The sequence below is a fragment of the Berkeleyomyces rouxiae genome (genome assembly GCF_048999995.1).
Source record: "Berkeleyomyces rouxiae strain 22BRR77 chromosome Unknown BrBRR77_ptg000002l, whole genome shotgun sequence".
Taxonomy (NCBI): domain Eukaryota; kingdom Fungi; phylum Ascomycota; class Sordariomycetes; order Microascales; family Ceratocystidaceae; genus Berkeleyomyces; species Berkeleyomyces rouxiae.
Window position 1 is genome coordinate 97,899 of NW_027396492.1, and position 23,040 is coordinate 120,938.

At 53.5% G+C, this 23,040-nt stretch overlaps 6 protein-coding genes across 6 annotated transcripts; 2 read left to right on the forward strand and 4 right to left on the reverse strand.

Annotated features, from left to right (window-relative positions):
* Positions 1-1,826: 1,826 nt before the first annotated feature.
* Positions 1,827-2,198, reverse strand: BROUX77_001559 (uncharacterized protein; the record flags this gene model as incomplete). Its single annotated transcript, XM_073746002.1, has 1 exon — positions 1,827-2,198. The coding sequence occupies one exon, from the start codon at positions 2,196-2,198 to the stop codon at positions 1,827-1,829; it is 372 nt and encodes a 123-aa protein (XP_073606641.1).
* A 5,451-nt stretch (positions 2,199-7,649) lies between these two features.
* On the reverse strand, positions 7,650-12,747 carry BROUX77_001560 (uncharacterized protein; the record flags this gene model as incomplete). The annotated part of the gene is made up of 3 exons (XM_073746003.1): positions 7,650-8,684; positions 8,788-8,868; positions 9,268-12,747. The coding sequence occupies 3 exons, from the start codon at positions 12,745-12,747 to the stop codon at positions 7,650-7,652; spliced, it is 4,596 nt and encodes a 1,531-aa protein (XP_073606642.1).
* A 411-nt stretch (positions 12,748-13,158) lies between these two features.
* On the reverse strand, positions 13,159-14,841 carry BROUX77_001561 (uncharacterized protein; the record flags this gene model as incomplete). The annotated part of the gene is made up of 1 exon (XM_073746004.1): positions 13,159-14,841. One exon carries the CDS (start codon positions 14,839-14,841, stop codon positions 13,159-13,161), a length of 1,683 nt encoding a protein of 560 aa, XP_073606643.1.
* A 3,301-nt stretch (positions 14,842-18,142) lies between these two features.
* Positions 18,143-19,012, forward strand: BROUX77_001562 (uncharacterized protein; the record flags this gene model as incomplete). The annotated part of the gene is made up of 1 exon (XM_073746005.1): positions 18,143-19,012. One exon carries the CDS (start codon positions 18,143-18,145, stop codon positions 19,010-19,012), a length of 870 nt encoding a protein of 289 aa, XP_073606644.1.
* Positions 19,013-20,067: 1,055 nt separating this feature from the next.
* Positions 20,068-21,333, reverse strand: BROUX77_001563 (uncharacterized protein; the record flags this gene model as incomplete). Its single annotated transcript, XM_073746006.1, has 1 exon — positions 20,068-21,333. One exon carries the CDS (start codon positions 21,331-21,333, stop codon positions 20,068-20,070), a length of 1,266 nt encoding a protein of 421 aa, XP_073606645.1.
* A 539-nt stretch (positions 21,334-21,872) lies between these two features.
* BROUX77_001564 (uncharacterized protein) lies at positions 21,873-22,455 on the forward strand (the record flags this gene model as incomplete). The annotated part of the gene is made up of 2 exons (XM_073746007.1): positions 21,873-22,004; positions 22,078-22,455. The coding sequence occupies 2 exons, from the start codon at positions 21,873-21,875 to the stop codon at positions 22,453-22,455; spliced, it is 510 nt and encodes a 169-aa protein (XP_073606646.1).
* Between the last annotated feature and the right edge of the window lie 585 nt (positions 22,456-23,040).

Genomic DNA, 23,040 nt, shown 5'->3' on the forward strand with positions numbered 1-23,040 from the left:
AGACACCACCCATGGTGGAACCAGGAGAGGAGTGCCGTGATAAACACAATGAAGTCCCGGAACCCAGCAGAGCTCTGTATTGCGCTATCGAGATCACACATATTACTGGAGAAGAGTGCAGAGACCCCATTAAATGAACAAAATCGGGCTTTCACAGGAACAGGGTAGGTAGAATGGCTTAGACTAGTAGTATCTACAAGTCTATAAACTCAACATCAAGCACTGAACTACCTACAGTTCATACAACATCAGGAACTATCTCAAGAACATCACTTGATACAACGCCCGTTGTGATATCAAAAGATCGTTGGGTTTTTGCGCTGAATCTCATGACCAAAGAAGTGAAAAGCGCCGTGTTCGTCCCTGAAGAATAAAGGTTCAAGAATAATGATATGCTTATGACAATGAGCTTCAAGACTCGAGCCCACTTTTCTCCCACCTTTAAGGTTCTCCACGCCCCAAGACCTTCAAAACCACATGACTATTACCAACGAAGCTTGTGACGGAGGACCACGACAGTTATGCCGGTCACCAGGCCTTGTTTGGTGCTTTCATGAACGCCCAATTGGTGTTCCACAAGTACTAGTAACTAGTTAGTAAACTTACAGATATAGTTATGTGTCTGGCTATCAAATGATGGCCAATTCGGCAATAATATAGCGAATCAACTAGTTAGTTACACATTTGTAGACAAGTATCTTTCTGTCACAAGACAAATATTTTCTTGATATCTTGCTTGGTCTCTTTCGGACATGTTGACGATGTGGATTTGCTCGAAGCTAATCAATCACGTCCTAAAGGTCCAAGGCGATGGCGCCAGTGACGTAGTGCAATTTCCCAAGCTCAAGTCAAATCTAAAGGGCACTTATCTTAGGTCGCTTAGTGTGATCAAGAGGTGGTCAGTGATCTGATAGCGAGAGACAGGGGGCGAGAAAAGAGAGGAAATTATGATTGTCAAAGTTTCGGAGACAAGCTGATACAGACGTGTGTTGGAGGCATTCACGTGAGAATTTGGACACAGGCACAGTAGTTATAGACAGAAAAGAAGACCAAGAGCTGAGGTATCATCAATAGTTTTCATTGGCATTGGAGACGTGTCAAAAAAACAAAGGTTATCCTAATAAACAGAAGAGAGACGCCGGGAAGAAGTACATGAACTCGGTGAGGGCAAGAAACATGAGTTTCGACAAGAATACATGGGAGGGGGGGTATCAACAAGAGGACATAAGGTACAGAACGAGGACATTGAAAGACATGGAGGAAGAGTAAGAGTCGGTGGAAGAAATACAAGCAAGAGGCACTAGAGAAGAGAAGAGAAGGGGAGAAAGAAAAGAGGCCAAGAGTGTTTGTAGTTGATCTCGTAGGCGTCGTCGTCTAAGAAGATGACGAAGCACCAAGTCAGACAAGACATGCCTCTCCCCAGGAACTGAGCTGAAGAAATTGGTGAAACAGCGAGTGGTTAAAGAGAAGCAGAAATGGGAGTAGAGCCCACCACAACCGGTGACTTCTACTAAAGGGCCATTCTGCAACGTCAATGGGGAGAAGTTTTGAAGAATGTACGGAGAAGAGAAAGAAGTAGAAGAGGCTACTCTCTCTCTAGTCTGAAAGTGAAGAAGAAATAAAACGAGCGTAGTTAAAAGGGCTGATAAAAAATATGGTGGAAAAGAAGTCCGGGTATTTGCTGAAGTGAAGGTAAGTCGTTGTTGCCGTCAACGTTGGACAAAATGAACAGAAAGAAAACATGTCGGCGTTTGCTCAGTAAGGGATTTGGGTTTTTCTTGGTTTTTTTGGTTCTGGAGAGCTTGTTGGACTCTGTCGTCAGGCGCCTACATCAGATACAGAGCGAGGGCACCGACAGCACCGACCAGAAGTCCCTGGGGATGCAGCAAGCCGGCAGAACTGGTCGAAGGGCCAGAGGTTGAGCTGGCTGGGGCGCTGGCAGTGTTGGAGGCAGACAGAGTGGCGGAGGTGTACGAGACAAAGCCTGTGGAGGGAGCGTGGGTGCTGGTGCCATTGGTGTAAGCGGTAGACGTGTGGCTAGTGCGCACCAGGGTGAGCGTCTTGGTCAGCGTCATGGTAGAGGTGCAGGTGGTGGTGGAAGAGACAGATCCCGAGGCAGCGGCAGGAGTGGTTAAAGAGGGCTGCTGGGCCAGAGCCAGCGGCGCCAGAACAAGCGCGAGAGCAGAAGAGAACTTCATGGTGATTGGTTTTTAAAAGAGCGTAGAGGAGTGGGTGAGTGAGTGAAAGAGGCTTTGTTGAAAGCAGAGTTCAAGAACATCAACAAGGAGCTTGGATGTGCAGATGAGCAGAGAAGGTCGGACCAGGGAGACAGGAGCTGGGACAAGTCAACGGGGCACCATGCATCTTATACATATTTGACACATGAGGGCCAAGCAGTCTTTGCCTCTTGCTTCTTGTTCCTAGGTGCTCAGATTAGTAGGATCTCCTCCATAAATACTCCAGAAGGAACAGACCCGGTCAGGACCAGGGTTGTGAGGTTTGTGTATGATGTTGTACTCACTAGGATATCCTGGAAGCAATGCAACGTGAGGGCGAGGAAAATCGAAAGCGCAGAAAAAAGGACATAAATTCAGACTAGCCAGCGTCTGTCGTGCTAGCGGCGAGCGAACAGGCGGCGTATCACATTGCTGGGACAAGAGACCAGGGGACGCTCACAGAGACAGAGAGGGCAGAGACAAGGACAGGGTTTGCTGTACCTGATCTAGTCCTGAATGGGTGGGACAAGCGAGGAGAACAGGGCAGGGCCATATGGCTGGCTCTCTCGCCTTCCCTGGCACCAAGACACCTGTCTCGCAGAACACCCATGGAGGGGAGGGGATGGGGGGGCGTGCATTTAACGGTGCGGCGCTGGCTTGTTGGTGTTGTGGGCTGGCCGACTTTAGGACAGTGAAGGGTGGAAGTGGAGTGGGTGTGAAGCTCCAGTTCTGCAAAGCCCGCGATTGGCTGGGCGTCCACGTCGTCTCGTTGTCCATGTGTGTGCGTCTCTGCATGTCTGTCTGTCTGTACATCTGTATGTGATCGTGGCATTGGTTATGGGCTTCCTTCTATGGGCTGGCTCTCTTGGGGCAGACCGGCCCGTTGACAGAGATGGCGGTGGCGGCAATTAAAAAGTTGTACCAATATATGCCTGTATGCTGTATGGCTCCAAAGGTCTTGGGCTAATGCTTCTCTCACCGTAACACTTTGTGCATTACATTGTACATATGTATGTACATACATACACAGTTACATGCAGGTTGGTGTTGGCTCGTTGGGCACTGTCTCCCTCTGTAGTTCTTGGGCCTGGATAACCACAGTCGAAGAAAGCTCTTTCTTTTCTCCGCCTCCGCCTCTATGCCGCTCGCTCCTTCTTTACTTTCCTTCTTCTTTCTGGCGGGGAGCAAAAAAACAAAAAAAGAAACCTTGTAACCCTGTCTCCTGACAACATTCTCCGTTCTCGACTTGTAACTTGCCACGTCCTTTCTGTGTCTCGGCAACGTCGCGGAACAGGAACACCAACTGTGCACTTGGACCCTATCTGTCCCCGTAGACGCCAACCGAGTAGCAAGACCTCAAAGACCTCATGACAAAGTTTCTTTGCCCTGCTGCAAAATCGAGCCTACGGCAGAATGACGAGTTGCCATGGCACTGACCTATACATCCTACTTTCACAAAAAGCATGCCAGAGCTGCTTTTACCAACTAACTACACCTAATTAACTCGTTAATAGTCGCTGCTAATCCCCATACAACATGCCAACCAGGTACCCCTCCCCCTCATCCAGTAGCCGCGTGCTCAACACCCCCTGTTACAGAGTATCTTTTGTACAAGCTTCATGACTCTACTACCAGACAACCACGACAAGCTCTCGGTAAGCTCTTTTGAGGGAGATTACAGGACAACACTGTTCTCGCTGGGTTGCTTAGCGCTACTACTATAAACCCACAAGCCTTAGTACTACTCCACTCAAATGCTAGCTATCATGAAAAACAACGCACAGATTGATTGGTTTGTTCTTGCAGCGCCTGTTTCCTGTTGTTTTGATGCCATGTTTCTGCTTCTTTATTCTCTGCTTGGGCCTTTGTTGTAAAATACCCTAGCCTTGTTCTGTCATGAACGCGCTGGCGTACAAGATATACACAAGTAGAACTCCCAGTAGTCATGGCTCATACTCTCTTCTTTCTCCTCGCACATCTAATCTCATCTCCATCACGTCACTTCTTCCTATGCGCGTTCTCTTCTGTGGCCCTCCTGTCATTTTATCTTATTTCCTCGGGTCAGCCACCAGCCGCCCATTACCCCCACAGATATGTTTGTATCTATACACATGCCTGTATGTATGTGCATCCATATATTCGTCTAAACTTGCATCTTGCCCATTCCCCAAAGACAGCGACAGCAATGCATCTTGACCAGCAAAAACACAAAGGTCTGATCTCCTATTTCGTCGAGGAATATTAGCCGTGCAAATCGTGAAATTTGAATGAGCGTGCATACACGGTGACCTTGACTAAAGTGACAACCGAGATATGCTCGGTGGGACAAAAGCCTAAACTTTGATTACAATCCCGTCACTCCCCAATTGTGTAAGTGGAGTGCCCTCTCTTACTGTCTGGCCATGTTTTCTCTTGATCAACTAGTTAGTCTTTGTGTAATAAAAGCTCCGGCTTATCGTGACATCTAATCCGATGTCCTTGGGGGCTAATTCTCCTACGTCTGGATTGTGCTCTGTTCTAATTACATTGTGACAAATGATCTCTGGTTAGTTGGAGTAGGAGCAGATTGCAATATAACTGCAAGAAAGTGGAAGTTGGTACCACGATACTAAAAGCAGCTAGTTAACTATCCTTGGACTACATACAAATTCTTGTCAAGCAAAAAAACACTGCAATCTCTGGCGGTTAATACACCGCTTTATCTCGGTTAATGGCCGGCTGTCTTCGGCCCATGTCCTTGCATATGTACCTTACCATCCTTGGTTATCCTTTCCGAATCGGGACCAAGACTCGACTAGTTGGTGGATCTCAGATATAACCCTCTGTGTGTTCCAACCCTAATACACTATCCTCACACAACATCTTCTCTATCATTATTCACGGTCAATGGAAGTGGATGGAATGGTATTTCTTGGAATTAGTGATCCCATAATAGGGCCTATAAGTATGTACACATACAAACAAAGACACAAGGACCCTACGGTCATCGCTGAGTGCCTTTGTCTCAACTACTAGTCAACCTCTGTTCTAGACAACATATGAGTGACCAAAGAAAAAAAACCCAGTTGTGAGACGGCATTTGTCGCTAGGATCTGTATAGGTTTGTACTACCAACAAAATAAGAATCGGGACTCATTGATTTGGACTACAGACTTGTAGTTGGCTGGTACACTTCCATCTGAACTTGAATGTCTTGATTTAATCTGTCTGTACACTTCCATCGGCTTTCTGGCATTTCGCCATTCGCTTTTACTGCCTCGGTGTGGGGGTGTACTTTGGCTTCAAGAACAACGGGTGTACTATATGGGACTGTCTCGGCTTTCAACAGATTTAGGTTAGTCACATTTCATGGGCAATTAACTGCCTTGTAGAAGCTTTGGTGTCTTGGTGGTCCGGCCGGTCCCCATTTCTGGCTAAATTGGTCACTCGAAAAAAAAGCTTTTGGCTCCGCGTTCTAGACTTTTCTATTCCCATGGATGACCATTCCTTTTTTAATGTTATACTGCCTCATGCGTCTGTATTTCTCTGGATTGGATTTTGACAGATTAGAAGTCCTGAAGTGCAATACTGCCTAAAATTCCACCTTTTATCACAGGCTGGCGAGAGAGCAGTCTCCCTTGGAACCTATTTTCTCTTTCCAGGAGGCCCTAATCACTGAAACTTTATCTGTTAGCTTCTACCTAGCAAGCCTGTCTCTCTTCTCTGCCATACAAGGCCTTAATTCTTTTCCCTGCTTGACTGCCGGTCTACTGGGGTCAGGTCTCAGGATCAAGGCTTGACTTTTACTGCCCGTCGTCAGGCTCGCCCCGGCTCTTCATGACAGACTCGGGGCAGCCAAATTTAGAGATGGACACTCTACTATTTGAATTTATTGTATGATGGTGCTGAACTAGTTAACTATAGTTAGTTGAATGCTTAGTTAGTTACTGAACATATGCAGGTTTGATACTTGCACAAGAATTGCTGAAGACGAACTCTTGGAATGTTACAAGCCAAAACCAAGTAAACAGCTGTTGTTTTAAACCCCAGTGGTTACTGATGCTTAGTCCTGATGTCTTGAACATTGTGTAGTGAGCTGGTATTATTCCCCCTGTTTCTGTGTGTTATTATTTGAGACCTCATCTAGAGAACCTGCTCATCAGGCCATGAATGTATGCATGTAGCCCTTGCGCGCTTACATGGAAGTTTGAAACAGGGAAAAACAATGGAAGCTTGTAGTTGTAGTTAGCTGTCCTTTCTCGTTTCTTCTAGTTACATCGGTGTGACTATACATCTGTACACGGCTTGTTTCGTGGACTTGGATAACTTCTTCATGATATAGTTACTCTGAAATTGCAGGAAATCCAAAGAATGTGATAGTTACTAACTACTAATATCAAGTAATTATGTATCATTCCGGAGGCTAGATTTCAACTTACAAATTCTATGTACATCTATACTTATATATGTATGTACACCTATGTACACACCCTCTGTGATCAACACTGCAGCTACAAGTAGTAAACTTGAAGGGATAGAACAGATGAAAAATAAGCTGGAAAACTACAGCCAAGCTAACCATGTCAAGAATGATTTTGAGAATAGAAATACAAGTACAGCACACACATCGCAGTGCAATGAAGCCACAGGTACATTCCCCGTAATGCCCCTTCCCTTACTTTAGTCTCTGTGCCTCTTCTAACTCAAGGTTGAGCTCTATTGCCGTGGCACAGTTCTGGGAAGACAGCTTTGCTCGATCTAGTTGACTGTTTATTTTCGGTGCACATGTATAGGTTCACCTGAATATGGGACTTACATCGCCAAGGTACGGCACAGAAGGCTAACATTGGGACTGGGGACTTGGTGGATTAGGGTTAAAGCTCCAAGTATAGAACATGGGAACAGACCTTGGAACCAGCTCTCAACCGTCGACGGGTATCTAAATAAAGCATCACGAAAGTGGCGTGTTCATTATGAACCGAACTAGACTGTTCGTCGGGAGCTTCCATCCATATAATAGAGCACATAAGTGAGAAGTTCATGATGGGTATAATTCTATTTAGGCCTTTGAGTTAGTTGAGACGTAATGTGGATCATGTGAGTGCTCGTGCGAATATGCCTTTTCGTCCCATAATGGCTTGTTATCTGTAGACAAGCACGCAAGTATATACGTGAATCAACTTGAGCGAGTCAAAAATAAATGAGCCAATGACTGCTGACTGAATGTGAATGTGCTTAAGCTTCAGGAAACTCGCATTGCGTCATGTACCTGCGTGTCCGGCATGTTCATTTCCTTTGGAGGGCACTTGTACGTATGTATGTACATGCATACACATAGACGCCCAAGTATGCAATACGTGCTTACATGATACCGGTTCACCTGAGTGTTCCACAAAGCCTTTGTGTTCTATAGTACATATTTGACTGAGATCGTAGTTTTCAGTTTACGCCCGCCTACCCCTGACTCTGCCTATCTGCGCCCAAAGTCTCAACCTGTAGTTGTTGTTGCGCCAGCACTACCATCTGGCCAATCTGATCCAATCTTTTGCGCAATAGACTTCTCTGATCTGGCGTTCCATTTTGACTTCTGCCAAGCCGCTCAAATGCATCTTCAATAACCGACTGATACTTACGTAGAACCTGTGCAAGAATCTCGTTAACCTGTAGTTGGACGTCCTCAGCCTCATCTAGGCCCAAAACAACTCGCTCCCAGCGAGCCGGGCTAAGCAGCAGGAGCCTCAATGCAACTTGAGTTCGATAACACCCAGGTGTTTTTGGATCAGCCATGTACTTTGCCCAGAAATTATGCTCTTCCAGAAGTGCGCGCTGGACAGCTGCAAACAGAGGACATAGGACCTGGTCTAGACAAAATTCGTCCCACGGGTTCTTGTCTAGCACAAACCCGTACTCAGAAAGTAGGAAATCATTTGCATGTGCCCCATATGAAAGAAAAACTTCCTCACCAGCCATGTACACACGGTCAGCCGCCACTGTAAATGCTGTAGCCCCAAAGTTCACATTACATCCTGTGCCAGCATGGTTCAGCAAGTCTACCACCGGTTGTAGTGCTAGTCGATCTTTGTGTGGGTAGCGTTTCATGCGTGGGCTATTGTTGTAGAAGCCGCGCGTATTTACCAACAGCCAGGCGTATCTGTAATCATCTTCCTCGATTTCCGGAAAAGCTGTATTCACGACTGCCCAGTCTGCTGAAAGTGCGGCCTTTTGAATATCTACTCGGGCTCGTGCCGTGCCGGGTAGTAGCTCTTGTAGTTCCGAATCCCATACCAGTGGTGAACACGACTCAAAGTCTGCGCGCGAGGGAAAAACACCACGCCATATGGCAAACTCTGGACTTTTGTCTAGTAAAATTTCCGCCGCAAGCATGCCATGAGTAGGGAAGTTAGCTGGCAGCGCGGCCTTGATGGAGGCGGCCACGGTGTCACGAGACCGGAAGGTCTTGGTCGGGACAGTGAGAATGATTTCGTGACGCTATGGAAGTGTTAGTACAAGGAAGATAGTGACTTGAAATAGAAGGCAAAGTAAGATGGGTGTTTTGGATCGTATCCTCCTGGTATTTTTCGACTTCTCTCACCTTGATCATCCGCTGGGCCACCATTCCAGTACCACTCTGAAATATTTTCCGAGGCGAGATGCCGTTTAGCTTGATGCCGTTCTGAGCCGCCAGCTCTAGCAGTCGATCATGATTGATTGATTGATTGATTCTTTATTTACCTGTCTACTCGCGAGGTATTCTCGGCATACGACAGGGGACTACAAGTAGTACCAGAAATTACATACAGAAACAGAAACCTAAAATCCAAACCATGCATACAGAAACCCCCCGCACAAAGTGTAATGACTAAAGTGTGTCCACCCGCCCAGCCCAGAGGCTGTCCTTTGCTTGTGTGGCCCCAAACCTGGCCCAGAGTCCTGGCCTCGCCGCTGATGCAGACCAAACATAAAAACAAAAACAAAGGAAACAACAAAGGGAAGTACAAATAAAGAGAGAAACAAGTAGGAAAAAGGAGGTGATGGCAGCGCAAACGCGCTAAGGGGGAGACCCCGAGGGTACGCCGTCTCCAGGTGGCAGAGGGAGTGCGGGAGGGGCCGCGTCTTGCGCCCGCGTGTCCGGCCTCATGCGGCGGTGAGCCAACAGGGCCGTGGGGGCTTTGGCTGCTTTGGCGGCCAGCCAGCAGGCTCCGCGCTTGGTACCGATCAACTTCTGAAAGAAGCTGCTGGACACCCGCTGTGGGTTGTGGTGGCAAACCCAGATGTGCTCCGGGCTCGTGTCGGCTCCGCAGAGGGGACAGGAGGGCACGGCGTCCTCGTGCTCGAAACGGCGGTGATAGGCCGCAAAGTCGCCGTGTCCTGACAAAGCTGTCAGCACCGCGCGGGCGAGGTTGCGATCGGTCTCGTCAAGGAGACTTGTCCAAGCCTTCTTCGGGGCCTGCACCGGGCGGCGCAGGTGAGGTCTGGAGTTGCGACCCTCTGCCTCCCACCAGGCGCGAAATGCGGTAGTGACCCGGGCGCGGAATTCACTGCGTGCCCAGGAGAGTGACATGCCAGTCCTTGTGGTGATTATGTCTGCACCCCACCTGGCTTGTCTGTCGGCGAGCTCGTTGCCCACGACATCGGAGTGGCCTGGAACCCAGATCGCTTCCACCTTAATGGCTCCATCTGGCCACGGTCTTGGCCGCGGATGGTTGGCGTCGGGACGTAACCAGTCCGCGCAAATTGTTTGGGCTCTCCGAAGGTGTTCCTCGGAGGTTCCGGGCTTGACGTCCCGGGACGTGAGTCTACTCACCGCTGCCATGTTGTCTGAACAGATCCAGACTTTGCGGCACCGCGGTTTGTCCCGCAGGTCGACGGCGGTTATGGCCTCGGCAATGGCCAGCACTTCGGCGTCGTGCACCTCGGCGCGGAAAGGGACCGGGCGGTTTCCCGAGAGCAGGACCTGTCCCCCCTGGATAATTACCCAGCCGGCGCCAACCCTGTTCGGACTCAGCTTCGAGCCGTCTGTGTATAGCCACAGGTCTGAGGGGGGGGAGGAGCGGACCAGAGCGAGGTGTGCTGCAGCGGCAGCCTCTTTGTCACCCCGGATCGGGGCCCGGGTCGAAGGTAGCTTGCCCTTGCATGGCGGCGGGAAGCTCGTGGACAGCTCGTATGGGAGCATACTCCTGAGCTCGCCCAGTATGCCCCACATTGGCCTTATGGAGCCGAGGGGGTGGTTTGGCGGGGCCAGCGCGACTCTGAGAGCAGCCGACCCAAGGAGGTTGTCCAGCGCATAGCGCATGGGAGGGAAGCCCGATGCGAGGTTGTATATTGCACAGGGTGTGGTGCAATATAGCGGCAGGGCGGCGCGGAGGCCTCTGCGGACGGTGCGGTCGAGGAGGCTTGAGGCCCCCAGTAACCCGCGGCTCAGCGGGGCGTCGGGCGGGGTTGGGCGCCACCATGTGGCCGCAGCGTAAGACAGCTTGGCAACCACGCATGCGCGGACCGCCGTGAGGGCACCCTTGATCGGGGCGCCTTTCCAGCACCCGGACAGAATCTGGATGCCGCGAATGGCCGGTGCCGTCCTCTGTGCCACGTCTCGGATGTGTGGCACGAAGGAGAGGTTACGTGACCAGCGCACGCCGAGCCAGCGCAGGGTCTCGCGAGGGCTGACCGCCTCCAGCGTAGAGCCGTCGGGGAGTCGCAGGCTTGGGTTTTGTCCATGACGCTTGCGCGTCACGTGCAGAAGTTCGGACTTCGTCAGGTCGAGCGCCATGCCGTTGTCCGTGCACCAGCTGTCAACGAGCTCCAGAGAGCGGGAGAGAACCGAGCAGTTGCCTTCGAGGGACGAGTCTGAGTTGACTAGGCAACCATCGTCAGCGTACCCACGGAGAGTGCAGGGGAGTGGCATCTTGAACAGCGGCGACATGAACAGCATGAACAAGATTGGGGAGATGGGCGAGCCCTGTGGGAGGCTGCCACCTGTTGGCTGGAGAGCGTCGGAGACGCCGTCTAAGGTTAGGGAAGCCCGCCTGCCCGCCAGGAACGAGGACACCCATCGACATGTTCCAGCCGGGCACCCCAGGTCCGCCAGTCGTTTGACCATGCGGTTCGGATGCACGGCGTCGAAGGCCCCCTTGATATCAAAGGTGAGGACCGAAGACTCACCCCTGAGGTCGGCTGTGCGCTCGAGAGAGTGCGCCAGGCGTAGGCACATGTCCTCGGCGCTGCGCCCCGGAACCGCACCGGCGTAGTTGTCTTGGATGTGACCTGCCTCCAGCGCCCAGCACGAGAGACGGCGGGCGACTATCCTTTCCAGGCACTTGGCCAGGGTCGGGAGCAGCGAGATGAGCCGGTAGGCCCGTGGCGACGAGCGATCCTTCTTGTTGGGCTTTGGCAGGGCGATCACCTTAGCCTCTTTGAAGGAGGCAGGGTGGTGGCCCCAGAAGAAGCTTGCGTTGAACAAATGGGTGACCTGCCGCTTGAGGGAGGGCCAGGCCAGTTTCAGGACGTTGTTCGAGAGGCCGTCCGGGCCGGGGGCAGTGTTGCGCGGCCTCCAAAGAGCAGCTTCCACCTCGTCTCTGGTGATTCGGGCGCGTGTCGGCGGGGCTTCCGTCCTGGAGCCCCAGGTCCTCGGTTCCACCTGCAGGGCGGGGGATTCGATGTCCCCTGGCCGGGCGGAAGGCATGTGCACGCTGCGAAGGAGAGCGATCTTTTCCGTGGTGTCTTGTACCGTGGCCTCCGCTCCGTCCGCCGGCGATAGTGCTGGGGAGTGGCGGTGCGGAGCTTTCGTCCTCCATTTCACGATACGGAAGAGGTCTCGGGTATCAGTGACCTTCGCCAGCAAGTCGGCGTAGAAAGCCCGAGCCGCGCTCCTGAGTGCGCGCCTGAGGCGCTTCTTGGCTTCGCGGCGTTCGGTCCTGGCCTCTTGTGCTGCGGCCTGTGTCGTTGCCTTTTCCACCCTGTTCCGCGCTGCGCTTTGCTCCGCACGCGCGACGCTGCACTCCTTGTTCCACCATGGGAAGCTCTTGGCCTTGCCCAGAGACTTGGGCGTTGATGCGACCAGGGCGTCCAGGATCACATCCTGTAGAAGTCTCGCGAAGTCGTCAATGTGCTTTTTCTCCGGGATCTGGCCGTCTGACCTCCGGTACTCTCTCACAAGGTCGTCCAGGCGAGCCGCGCCGGCCTTGCATGCCGCGTCGAACTTCTTTTTGTCAAGCTTATCCATGAGGAAGCGCCCCGCGGGGCTCGGGACCACTGTGTGCCCTGGCAGCGGGATGGACACCAAGAGCGGGAAGTGGTCACTTCCGCATGTCAGATCGTCCCGTAGCTCCACGCTCGCCCCGGTGACAAAAAGAGGCGACGACATTATGGTAAGGTCTATGACACTCCCTGACTCGTGGGTTGGCTCCCCATCCGCGTTGCCCAGCAGAAGGGCACGCTCTTCCATCCAGGCCAGTAGGAGCTCGGCGTCGTTGTCGTCCGTGGCGCATCGGGGGTCCCAGGCACTGTGGTGGAGGTTGAAGTCGCCCACTACCACAGACCGCGGCCCTGGCTGCATGCTGGTCAGAAGACGAAGCGCCTCCCCTGTCCTAGCCGAACCTGTCCCGGCATTGTAAAGGTTTACGATGCTGTACGTGTGCCCCCCGATTAGGACCTCCACAATGATGACATCCTGGTGTTCTTCCCTCATGTAGGCCTTTTGGAAGCGAAGCCCGTGTCTTTTTGTCGAAATGTATGTGGCGACTCGGGGATTCGAGCGCCAGTTACCCTCCGGGACTATTACCTGATAGGAGGGGTGCCTAGGGAACGTTCTGTTCCCCGGGTCTGCGCTAGACGGGGCCTCTTGGAGGCAGACCACATCCACCTGGTCTTCATGCGCCTTGTGTAGCAACGACTGTGCACAGGTCCAGGACCTTTGCACATTCGCAGAAATCATTTGCAATACTGTGTCGTTAGGGTGTCCTAACATTTACAGAAGTTCCTCGTCATTGTCGTCTACCTGCATTGAATCCCGTGTTTCAGGGGACTCGCTGGAGGTGGGCAGGGGGGAGGGTTGCAGCTGGGCGGCCTGTGATGGGGCGGTCGATGGCTGGCTGGGTGCCGAGGAGGCAGGGGAGGGGGAAGCCTGGGAGCTTGAAGGGCTCTTCGTCTGTGACGACGGCCGGGCCGGGGGGGCCGAGGTGACGGCCGTGGAAGGCGCCTGGGAGGACGCTGGGGACGGGGCCTTGTCTCCCTGGGCGGCGGCAGCCGGGGTGGACGACTGCGTCTCGGTATCGGCCGGGCATTTGCGGTCAAAGTGGCGGACCCGGCAGCGTGTGCAGAACGGGAAGCGCTCCAGGGTGTTGTCTGCGGAGACCATGTGCAGCTCTCCAAGTGTCGCTACGCGGCGGGGAACCGCGGACGGGGACACCAGGCCTTCGTGGAAGGCGATGTGGGCGCGGAAGGTGGGCACGCCTGCCTTGCCAACGTACTTTGACAGCGTGGCGCTGGCGGAGACGACACCAAAGGCCTGTTCGATATCCTGACGGACATCGTCTAGGGTGACCCGGTGGAGCATCACGGCGCCGGGGGTCTTGGGGTCCTCGACCGTGATCGAGGTGGGCAGTCCGTGTACGATGTACTTGGACCAAGCATCCCTCTTGTGAACCTTCTCCGCAGTCAGGTTGGCGCGGATGCGCTCAGCGTGGCTGAGGAATTTGCCGACGTCACGGACGGCTGTCAGGGCAAAGCCCGTCTTGGTGGCGGTGGCGGTGCCTGCGCCCTCGCCGCGGGGGATGCCCGCGTTGGCCTTCGTTACGATGTAGGCCGGCGAAAGCTTCCGGAGGGGGGAGTCGGTTGGCACAACCACGAAAAGGCGGTTGTCGGTGGGGGCGGTCTTGGGGGCTGAGCTGGGGTTGCCCTGTTTGGCCTTTGGGGCTCCGGTCGAGGGGGCGGCGGGTTGGGTGGCCTTGGATGCTTTTTTGCCCTTGCGGGCGACTGTGCTCCAGGATTCCTTGTCCGAGGACTCGGTGGGCGCTGCAGGAGCAGCAGCAGAGGGGTGGTGTGCAGGCTGGGCCTTTGGTGGAGCCGGGGCCGGGGCCGGGGCCGTGTTAGGGGCGGGTGGCACGGGCTGTGCGGCCGGGGGGAGAGAGGTGTTTGTGGCAGCGCCCGTGGGGGGCGCGAGGGGTGAACCTGTCATCACGGCCACCAGGCCGTTCTCCAGGATTGAGGCCAGGTCGTTAACGATCTGGCGGGTAGACGCGAAGGCCTCCGCGTGGGGGGCCATGGAGGCCAGGCAGTTGTCGGCCATTGTCAAGAAAATGCTGGCCAAGCGATCTCTCGCGGCCGCTTCCGCATCCTGCTTGGTGCGGATCTTGTCGGCCAGGGCCTGGAAGCGACCGACCGGGAGCGAGATGGGAGCGTAGTGAGCCTCTTGGGGGAGGGGCGCGTCTTCGCTCCTGACGCGTTTTGCGCCTGTCGCGACGCGCGCGACGGAAGAGGGGAGCCCCTGAGGGGCCTGGCCGGCGAGGTTCGGCGAGAACGACGCGGAGGAGGGGACAGTGGTGGGCACGGGGGAGGGGTCGCTGGCGGGCGAGGTGGCCTGCGCGTACGTCAATGACGGAGGCGCGGACGCGGGCGCGGCGGGCGCGGGCGCTTGGACGGACGCGATCATCTTAGGGATGACAGGACCTGTCGGGGGCGAAAATAAAGTAAAGTAGTTTGCAATAATGGTAGCTGTTAGCTTGGTCAAAATGTCGAAGGTGCCCTCTGAAAATCGAGGAAAATGTTGTTGAGTGGCCTCGTGATGTGATGTTTATATGAATTCAAGATACAGTTCAGCACGTTAGCGCCGCCAAAAATATCAAGACGGTGTAGCAGTCGATCATACGCCTCCATCAGGTGGTTGACTGGCCTTAAATGCCAAAAATGACGCGTCAATTCGATTTGATGGAAAATTGATTGATTGATTCTTTATTTACCCCCCCCCCCCAAAAAAAAAACCCTTGCATCATGACTAAGAATCCGGAATCCATCCAAGTTCTGTTAATCAGCGTCAAAAATGAATGTCGACACCAACGTGATTCGAACACGCGCCCGCGAACGGACTTCCTGAGCTGCTAGATAGCAGGGAAGCGCCTTAACCACTCGGCCATAGTGCCTTGTTGTTGTTGTTGTTGTTGTTGTTGTTTTATTTATACTCTTCCTAAAATATGGCGCTTGCAACCTTCCCTCCTACAACGGGAGGAGAGTCCATGTGCTGTGGGTCCCAGGCCACATGGGCTTGGAAGGCAACGAACTGGCAGACGCGCAAGCAAAACTGGGGTGCCAACAGACGACAACGGAACCCCGCGTCAGCCTGGCCGGAGCACGGAGATGGAGGCGAGACCGTCTAAGTCTCGAATACGGGGAATGGTGGCAGAAGCAAAAAGGATACCGCCCACTGGGAACTGGTGTCCCCGCCGAACCCCCCTTCCGTGTCTCCCGCTACGACGGCCTCACCAGGATTGAGCTAGGCCACATCCTGGCCGCCAGAACCGGAGATGGTGACTTTGACGAGTACCATGACCGATGGGAACACAACTGTCCACGCGGGTGCCGAGCTTGCAACCAGCCAAAGGAACGAGGACACTGGTGGACATGCAGGGCACTGCCGAGGCCGTGGAGCCAGAGATTTGCTGACAAGCTTCTGAAAACAACAAAAGCAACAAGTCACGTTGCCAGCGTTTTACGCCGCAATCTCAAGTTCCTTGAAGAAAGACAACAGCCTGAGCGCCCCGAGACTACCCAGCCACTACCCACTGCCAGCACCGAGACATGAAGGTGGGATTTTGAAGGAGAGATGAGAGTGGAAGAGAGATGGGAGAGGAAGGTTAGATTGGGAGGAGACGAGGTAGTAGGATCGGAAGGAGATGTCGAGAAGGATTCCATGAGGAGGTTTTGGGGGGTCCTTTTCCCGTTCACCAACTACAGAGGAGGGAAAACGTTCAAAAAAAATGCAGCAACGGCCATGCCCGCAAGAGGACAAAACCACGCGTAATCCGCCGGGGACAAACCCCCGTGCCGAGAGCCGGTGGCCTTTTAGACTAGACTACACGCGGTTTGTTGCAAACCAAAAACACCAGGTAACCAACCCTGGAACCCCGCAGGTTCGCCCCCGGGCTGCGCTGGACAGAGAGTCCTCCTGGCTTCAATGCCGGACCCTAAAAAGTCACAGGAGATGCTTGAAGTCTATGCGCACCTGCAATCGCTGACCGCCCGGGAGTAGTTTGGAAGATGACATCACCCGACTGCTTCCGTCCGGAATATGCCGTCGTATTGCTGCGAAATAACAGTAGGTAGACGTAAAAGAATAAAATCAAATCAAATCAAATCCCTCCTACAACCTTTTGGACGTGCATGCACCGACAAAACGAGAAGACGACGAAGCACTGGGTCCACTAGACGAAGACGGGAGAAGGGTCTGGGACCCCCCAACCGAGGCAGAAGTGCTGCGGGCCATCAAAAAGCCAGCAAACACAGCCCCGGGAATGGACGGACTCCGAAACGATCTGTGGAAAAAGGCCTGGCCGCACCTGAAAGAAGCCATTGTCCGCCTCTACCAAGTGGCCCTGACCCACGGAGTACACCCTGACATTTTCAAGAAGACTCGTATGTGTCCGGTCCCCAAGCCAGGGAGAGACCGTCGAGAGCCAAGGGCGTACAGACTCATCTCGCTACTACCGACCCTGGGCAAAAGCCTGGAGCGACTGGTGGCAAGGCGGCTGGCCTATGAAGCCGTGGAAAGAGACGTCATTCCCAAGAGGTACGCTTGTGCGATTCCAAAGCGCGCGTGCTCAGACCTGTTGCTCAGTCTGGTAGACGAGATCGAACGGGGCTGGGAAATGAAGAACGCAGTGTCGATAGCTACATTCGATGTCAAAGGAGCTTTCGATACTGTCACGCCAAACCGCATGGTCAACCGACTCCAGGAGGAAGGGTGGCCAATAGCACTGTGCAAATGGACAAGGTCGTTCCTACAAGGACGAAGCGCAGCGCTAGCGATGGACGGTCATGTCACGGACACGAGACAGCTGGGAGGCTCACTACCCCAAGGGTCACCGGTCTCCCCGATTCTCTACATGCTGTTCATGGCCCCTCTATACAGCTCTCTACCGGGAGCTAGGGGTTACGCAGACGACGGATGTGTCTTGTGGGCTTCGCCAGATTTGAAGACCAATGCACAGGGGTTGGCTCTCCTTATGGAACGGGCTGATAACTGGTGCAGAGGAAATGGCCTACAGTTGGACCAGGGAAAGACGGGGATCCTGCACCTCACCAAGAAAAAGCAGGCAGGGAACCCTCCCGTGAAGTTACCGGACGGGAACGTTATTGAGGCTACGCCACAGGGCAGCACTCTCCGCTGGCTCGGACTAGAGCTGGACAGGAAGCTAGCGTTCACTCAGCACCGCGACAAGACGATCAGGAAGATTGAGACCACAGCCAGCAGGCTGAGACTCCTCGCAGGATGCCACAAGGGAGCCCCCCCGGACCTTTTACTACATGTAGTGAGAGCCTGTGCAGTCTCCAAACTGACGTACGCTGCGGCCGTCTGGTGGCCGATGCACAAGGAACGGAAGATCGCCACGACAGCCAAGCTATTTGATATAGCCCTCAGGAAAGCGATCCGAGCAGCCTTGCCAATGTACAGAACGACGCCAATCGGACTGTTACACCGCGCAGCGATGATTCCGCCGGCAGAGATCCTCCTCGATAGCAACGCTAGAAGAGAGGCAACCCGGCTGCACAACCTCGACGACGCTCACCTGTGTAAGGACTGGGACATTGGCAACAGAATTCAGGCTCTCTCTAGGCTCCTGCCCAAGACGATACCTAGCCCTGGCGGGGTGAGACCTGCAAAGGAGAGACCAGACGACCCCATCGAGATAAAGGGCGACAAAGATGAGGAGGTAGCCAGACATCTAGAGGACCTGCGCATGGCGTGGCCTGATACGGTGTGGGCCTACTCAGACGGGGCGAAAGTCAAAGACGGCGGCGCAGGGGCCGGGTGGACCCTGGTGGTAGACAATACGACCTGCGCCGAAGGTAGCAAACCATTGGGCACCTGGCAAGAAGTGGCTGACGCTGAGGCAATCGCAGCCCTACACGCCGGGCAAGCGGCCCACGAGCTACCACAAGAGACGACCGGCGACCTTTGCCTATGTCTTGATAACAGGGGCATTGTGAACCGTCTGAATGCAGAAGAGGGCGACCTGGGGACATCCCAAACAGTCATCGACGAGACGAGACGACTCCTGGCAAGCTGGAAGCTGAGACAGGGCGGGCTCTTTGCGCCAAAGGCAAGAGTCAGATGGGTACCGGGCCACAAGAACATCCCCGGCAATGAAAGAGCCGACCGGTTAGCCAGAGGGGTTGCTGGGACTGAAGTTGGCGGACTCGAGATGTCGCTCTCCAGGGCAAAACGGTGGTGCCGAGAGCAGGCCGCCACAGAGTTCAAGACGTGGTGGGGGGCGCAGAACGGGCCTTCCCATATAGACAAGCCAGAGCCCGTCGAACCTTGGAAGTTCAAGGACGACAGGGAACACGACCGACTCGATATTGGCACATTGATGGCAGCAATTTCTGGACACGGCGACTTTGCCACGTACCACCAGAGGTTCAAGCACACCGGGGCCGCTCACGATTGTCCGAGATGTGGACAGGAGAAGACCCCGTGGCACCCGTGGACGTGTGACTCGATCCCACAGAGGCTACGGCTGACGGAGAGACTCGTTAAAAATCTTCTCCCTACAGTCAAAGGATGCAAGCAGCTCCTCAAGAAGTTGAAGAGGGTGAGAGAGGAATGACCAGCTGCGATGGCGTTTGGCGTGGTGTGATTTTGTATTTCTGTTTTATCTTTGGGTGCTTTCTTTTGTGCATTACTTGCTCCTTTTTCTTGTTCTGTTTTCTGATTCCTTTTTTTTTCTTTTTCTTTTTCTTTTTTCATTGTCACAGTCTTCATTTATCCCCCTGATGTATTCTGCGCCAGGAGATACTCTTCACCACAGGGAGATCCCAAGTCGGCGTCTACAGTTTCTTCGGAGCTGGGAGACTACAGTCACCAAGGCAGTCCGAATCGGAGGATCCCGGCAGCCGGTTATGCCACTGCTAGGTTGCCAGGACCTGTCTGGTCATCTTATGAGTGTTTGACGAACATGCCGATTGATGTAAAATAGATGAAATGAAAAAGTCATAGGCGAAAGCTGGAGGCACTGGTGTTTTGGAAGGCTATGGCCGGAAAGAAGAGCCGGGCTAACATGGGCAGACTTCTCGGGGCAAGATCCGGAGATGGAGATCTGGTTAAATATCCACTCGTTTCTGTCATGACACCCGCTGGGCTGGGCTGCGAGAGGTACGGGCCGAGAAGGACAGGCCACATATATGGACTTACAAGGGCCTACAAGAGAGATATAGTAGGTCATGAGTAAAATACCTGTGAATACAGCACGTGGGGGAATGATGCTGATAATAAAGCTGATTCTAAAAAATAGAGGGGTTTCGGGAAGAGATACCTCGCAAAACACACAAAAGCAACACCCGGAGACTACCGGGTCTTCGTGACCACCACACATCAAGTCGAAGAGCCATCCTTGTAGCCTACAACTATCACTTCAAAGGCCACAACAGCTTGTTATTCTATAGCCTTTTGTGTTACATCATCGACAAGGAGAGGACAAAACTATAAAACTGAAAAGAAAACTTTGCATACAGAGTGGTCGACAGTTTCCTTTCTACCCAGTTGAGAGCTTGCCTCTCTACGGTGTGCCCTCGAACATGGCCCACAGCGCTGGCCTCGCCACTGATGTAGGCGAACCATCTGCAAATACGGAGGAAGTAGAGGGAGAGAGAGAAGACGTGCTTGTCAGCACCAGCGCACTAAGTGGGGGAGCCTGGAGGATAGCCAGTTCCAAGTGACGGAGGGTTGGGCGGCTGCGGGAGAGTCTGCCTCTTGCGCACGCGTAGCAGTCCTCACAGGGCGATCGGCAAGCAGTTCAGCGGGGGCTTTGGCTGCTTTGGCGGCCAGCCAGCAGGCTCCGCGCTTGGTGCCGATCAACTTCTGAAAGAAGCTGCTAGACACCCGCTGTGGGTTGTGGTGGCAGACCCAGATGTGTTCCGGGCTCGTGTCAGCTCCGCAGAGGGGGCAGGAGAGCACGGCGTCCTCGTGCTCGAAACGGCGGTGGTAGGCCGCAAAGTCGCCGTGGCCTGACAAAGCTGTCAGCACCGCGCGGGCAAGATTGCGATCGGTCTCGTCTAGAAGACTCGACCAGGCCTTCTTCGGGGCCTGCACCGCGCGGCGCAGATGAGGTCTGGTGTTGCGACCCTCTGCCTTCCACCAGGCGCGAAAAGCGGTAGTGACCCGGGCGCGGAATTCACTGCGTGCCCAGGAGAGTGACATGCCAGTCCTTGTGGTGATTATGTCTGCACCCCACCTGGCTTGTCTGTCGGCGAGCTCGTTGCCCACGACATCGGAGTGGCCTGGAACCCAGATCGCTTCCACCTTAATGGCTCCATCTGGCCACGGTCTTGGCCGCGGATGGTTGGCGTCGGGACGTAACCAGTCCGCGCAAATTGTTTGGGCTCTCCGAAGGTGTTCCTCGGAGGTTCCGGGCTTGACGTCCCGGGACGTGAGTCTACTCACCGCTGCCATGTTGTCTGAACAGATCCAGACTTTGCGGCACCGCGGTTTGTCCCGCAGGTCGACGGCGGTTATGGCCTCGGCAATGGCCAGCACTTCGGCGTCGTGCACCTCGGCGCGGAAAGGGACCGGGTGGTTTCCCGAGAGCAGGACCCGTCCCCCCTGGATAATTACCCAGCCGGCGCCAACCCTGTTCGGACTCAGCTTCGAGCCGTCTGTGTATAGCCACAGGTCTGAGGGGGGGGAGGTGCGGACCAGAGCGAGGTGTGCTGCAGCGGCAGCCTCTTTGTCACCCCAGATCGGGGCCCGGGTCGAAGGTAGCTTGCCCTTGCACGGCGGCGGGAAGCTCGTGGACAGCTCGTATGGGAGCATACTCCTGAGCTCACCCAGTATGCCCCACATAGGCCTTATGGAGCCTAGGGGGTGGTTTGGCGGGGCTAGCGCGACTCTGAGAGCAGCCGACCCAAGGAGGTTGTCCAGCGCATAGCGCATGGGAGGGAAGCCCGATGCGAGGTTGTATAAAAAAAAAAAAAAAAAAAAAAAGCAGGCCCGGCAAATCGGGGGCCAACAGATCTCACTTGAAACCGCGAGATCAAGACCAAAAAAATTGATATCTCCTGTCAACTTGGACAAAGATTAAAAAGGTGAATCAACCTCAAATGACCCCAACCCGATTTGAACGGATAACCTTTTGATCTGGAGTCAAACGCGCTACCGTTGCGCCATAGGGCCTTGAAGTGTTGTTGTAGGCTGAGATTTCACAATCGAATATAGTGCAGAAATTTGCTATTTGGCAACTATAAAGCGGGGTAAATTGTTGATTGTGCGCAACCATTCTGACTTTCAACAACTCGAGATAAACTTAACGATCAGATACCTACTTTTATGACCCAATGAACAAGCTCACGACAAGCATCGCCGATAAATATCGAGATCAACTCCTCTCAAGAAAACCTACAACACCAGTATTTGTTCAAAGATTTTGACGCGACTTCTCTGGCAACAGGCCTCCGATAACTCAAATACCCACGATGGCATATTCATATTCTGGCTGTGTATCGTCGTTACGCTCAGCGCTAAACTACCTTGACTCTTCCGTAAATGCGCTTGAAGGCGGAGTATCTGACTTCCCACGGATGATTACTGTGTTGAAAACAGTCCGGGTCTGTCTTACCTCCCGTTTCTCCAATCGCCCCGGTTTAGACTACCATCTTCTAACTCCCCTCGCTAATACAGCACTACGAACTTATCCCACAACCCACTCTCGCTGCTGCTGAAGCCTCATTGCGTGACGAAATCGGACCCTCCATCAACACACTATTAGAACGCGCCGAGCGGCAAATTGACCGACAAGAACGACGCATCGAGACCCTCAAAGCCCGCGCTGAGCTCCAACAAGGCCGTCTATCATCAGCGCAAGATCCGTATGGAACTTCCTCGGCAGCTGCAGTAGTAGAAAAGAAAAGAAACACTATGCGCAGACTTGAGGGCGAAGCAAAGCTACGTGCGCGTGTGTTGCAGCAGCGCAAGGAGGCACTCAAATATAGCGTTGAGAGGCTGGAGTTGGAGGCGTTGCAAAAGGAGCGAGAGCTACGTAAGAGGTTGGACACGTGAAGAGGGGGGGGGGCTAGAAGATACATGAAAGCGGTGAACAGGTCGCTAATTTTGGGGGCATTATCGGGCGTAAAGTGACGGTGGTGGTCTGACAGGGGATTGGGAAGCAGAGACGATGGTGAGAAAATGGTGGCGTCGTTGAGACAAAAACTACTTTATGCATGCAAACGAGCAGAAGCGGCAGCGATTTGAATTTACACAACATTGGATACCCGTGGATGAGACTCTTCAGAGGGCTTTGAATTAGAATGATTCGTGTTTTAATAGTTAGTTAACTAGTTAGCTATACAAGGCCAATTAGTTACACGAGATGCAGAGAACGTGAACAGCAAAGACAAAAAACAAAGAAACCAGAATTAGCCACCAAATGGAAACATTAGCATAACACGCACAGTAACACGAACAACAACATATGAGATGATGACAGGTTTCGAAGTAGATAGTTTGGGTATATGTCGAGAGTATGTTCAAGAGTTTCATGACAAAGAAAAAGAAATGGGGGGCCAAGGACGAGAGGAGAAGGATGGGCCAGCATGGAAGAAAAAAAGCATGGGCCAAAGATGGGCGACAAAACAGACAGCATGC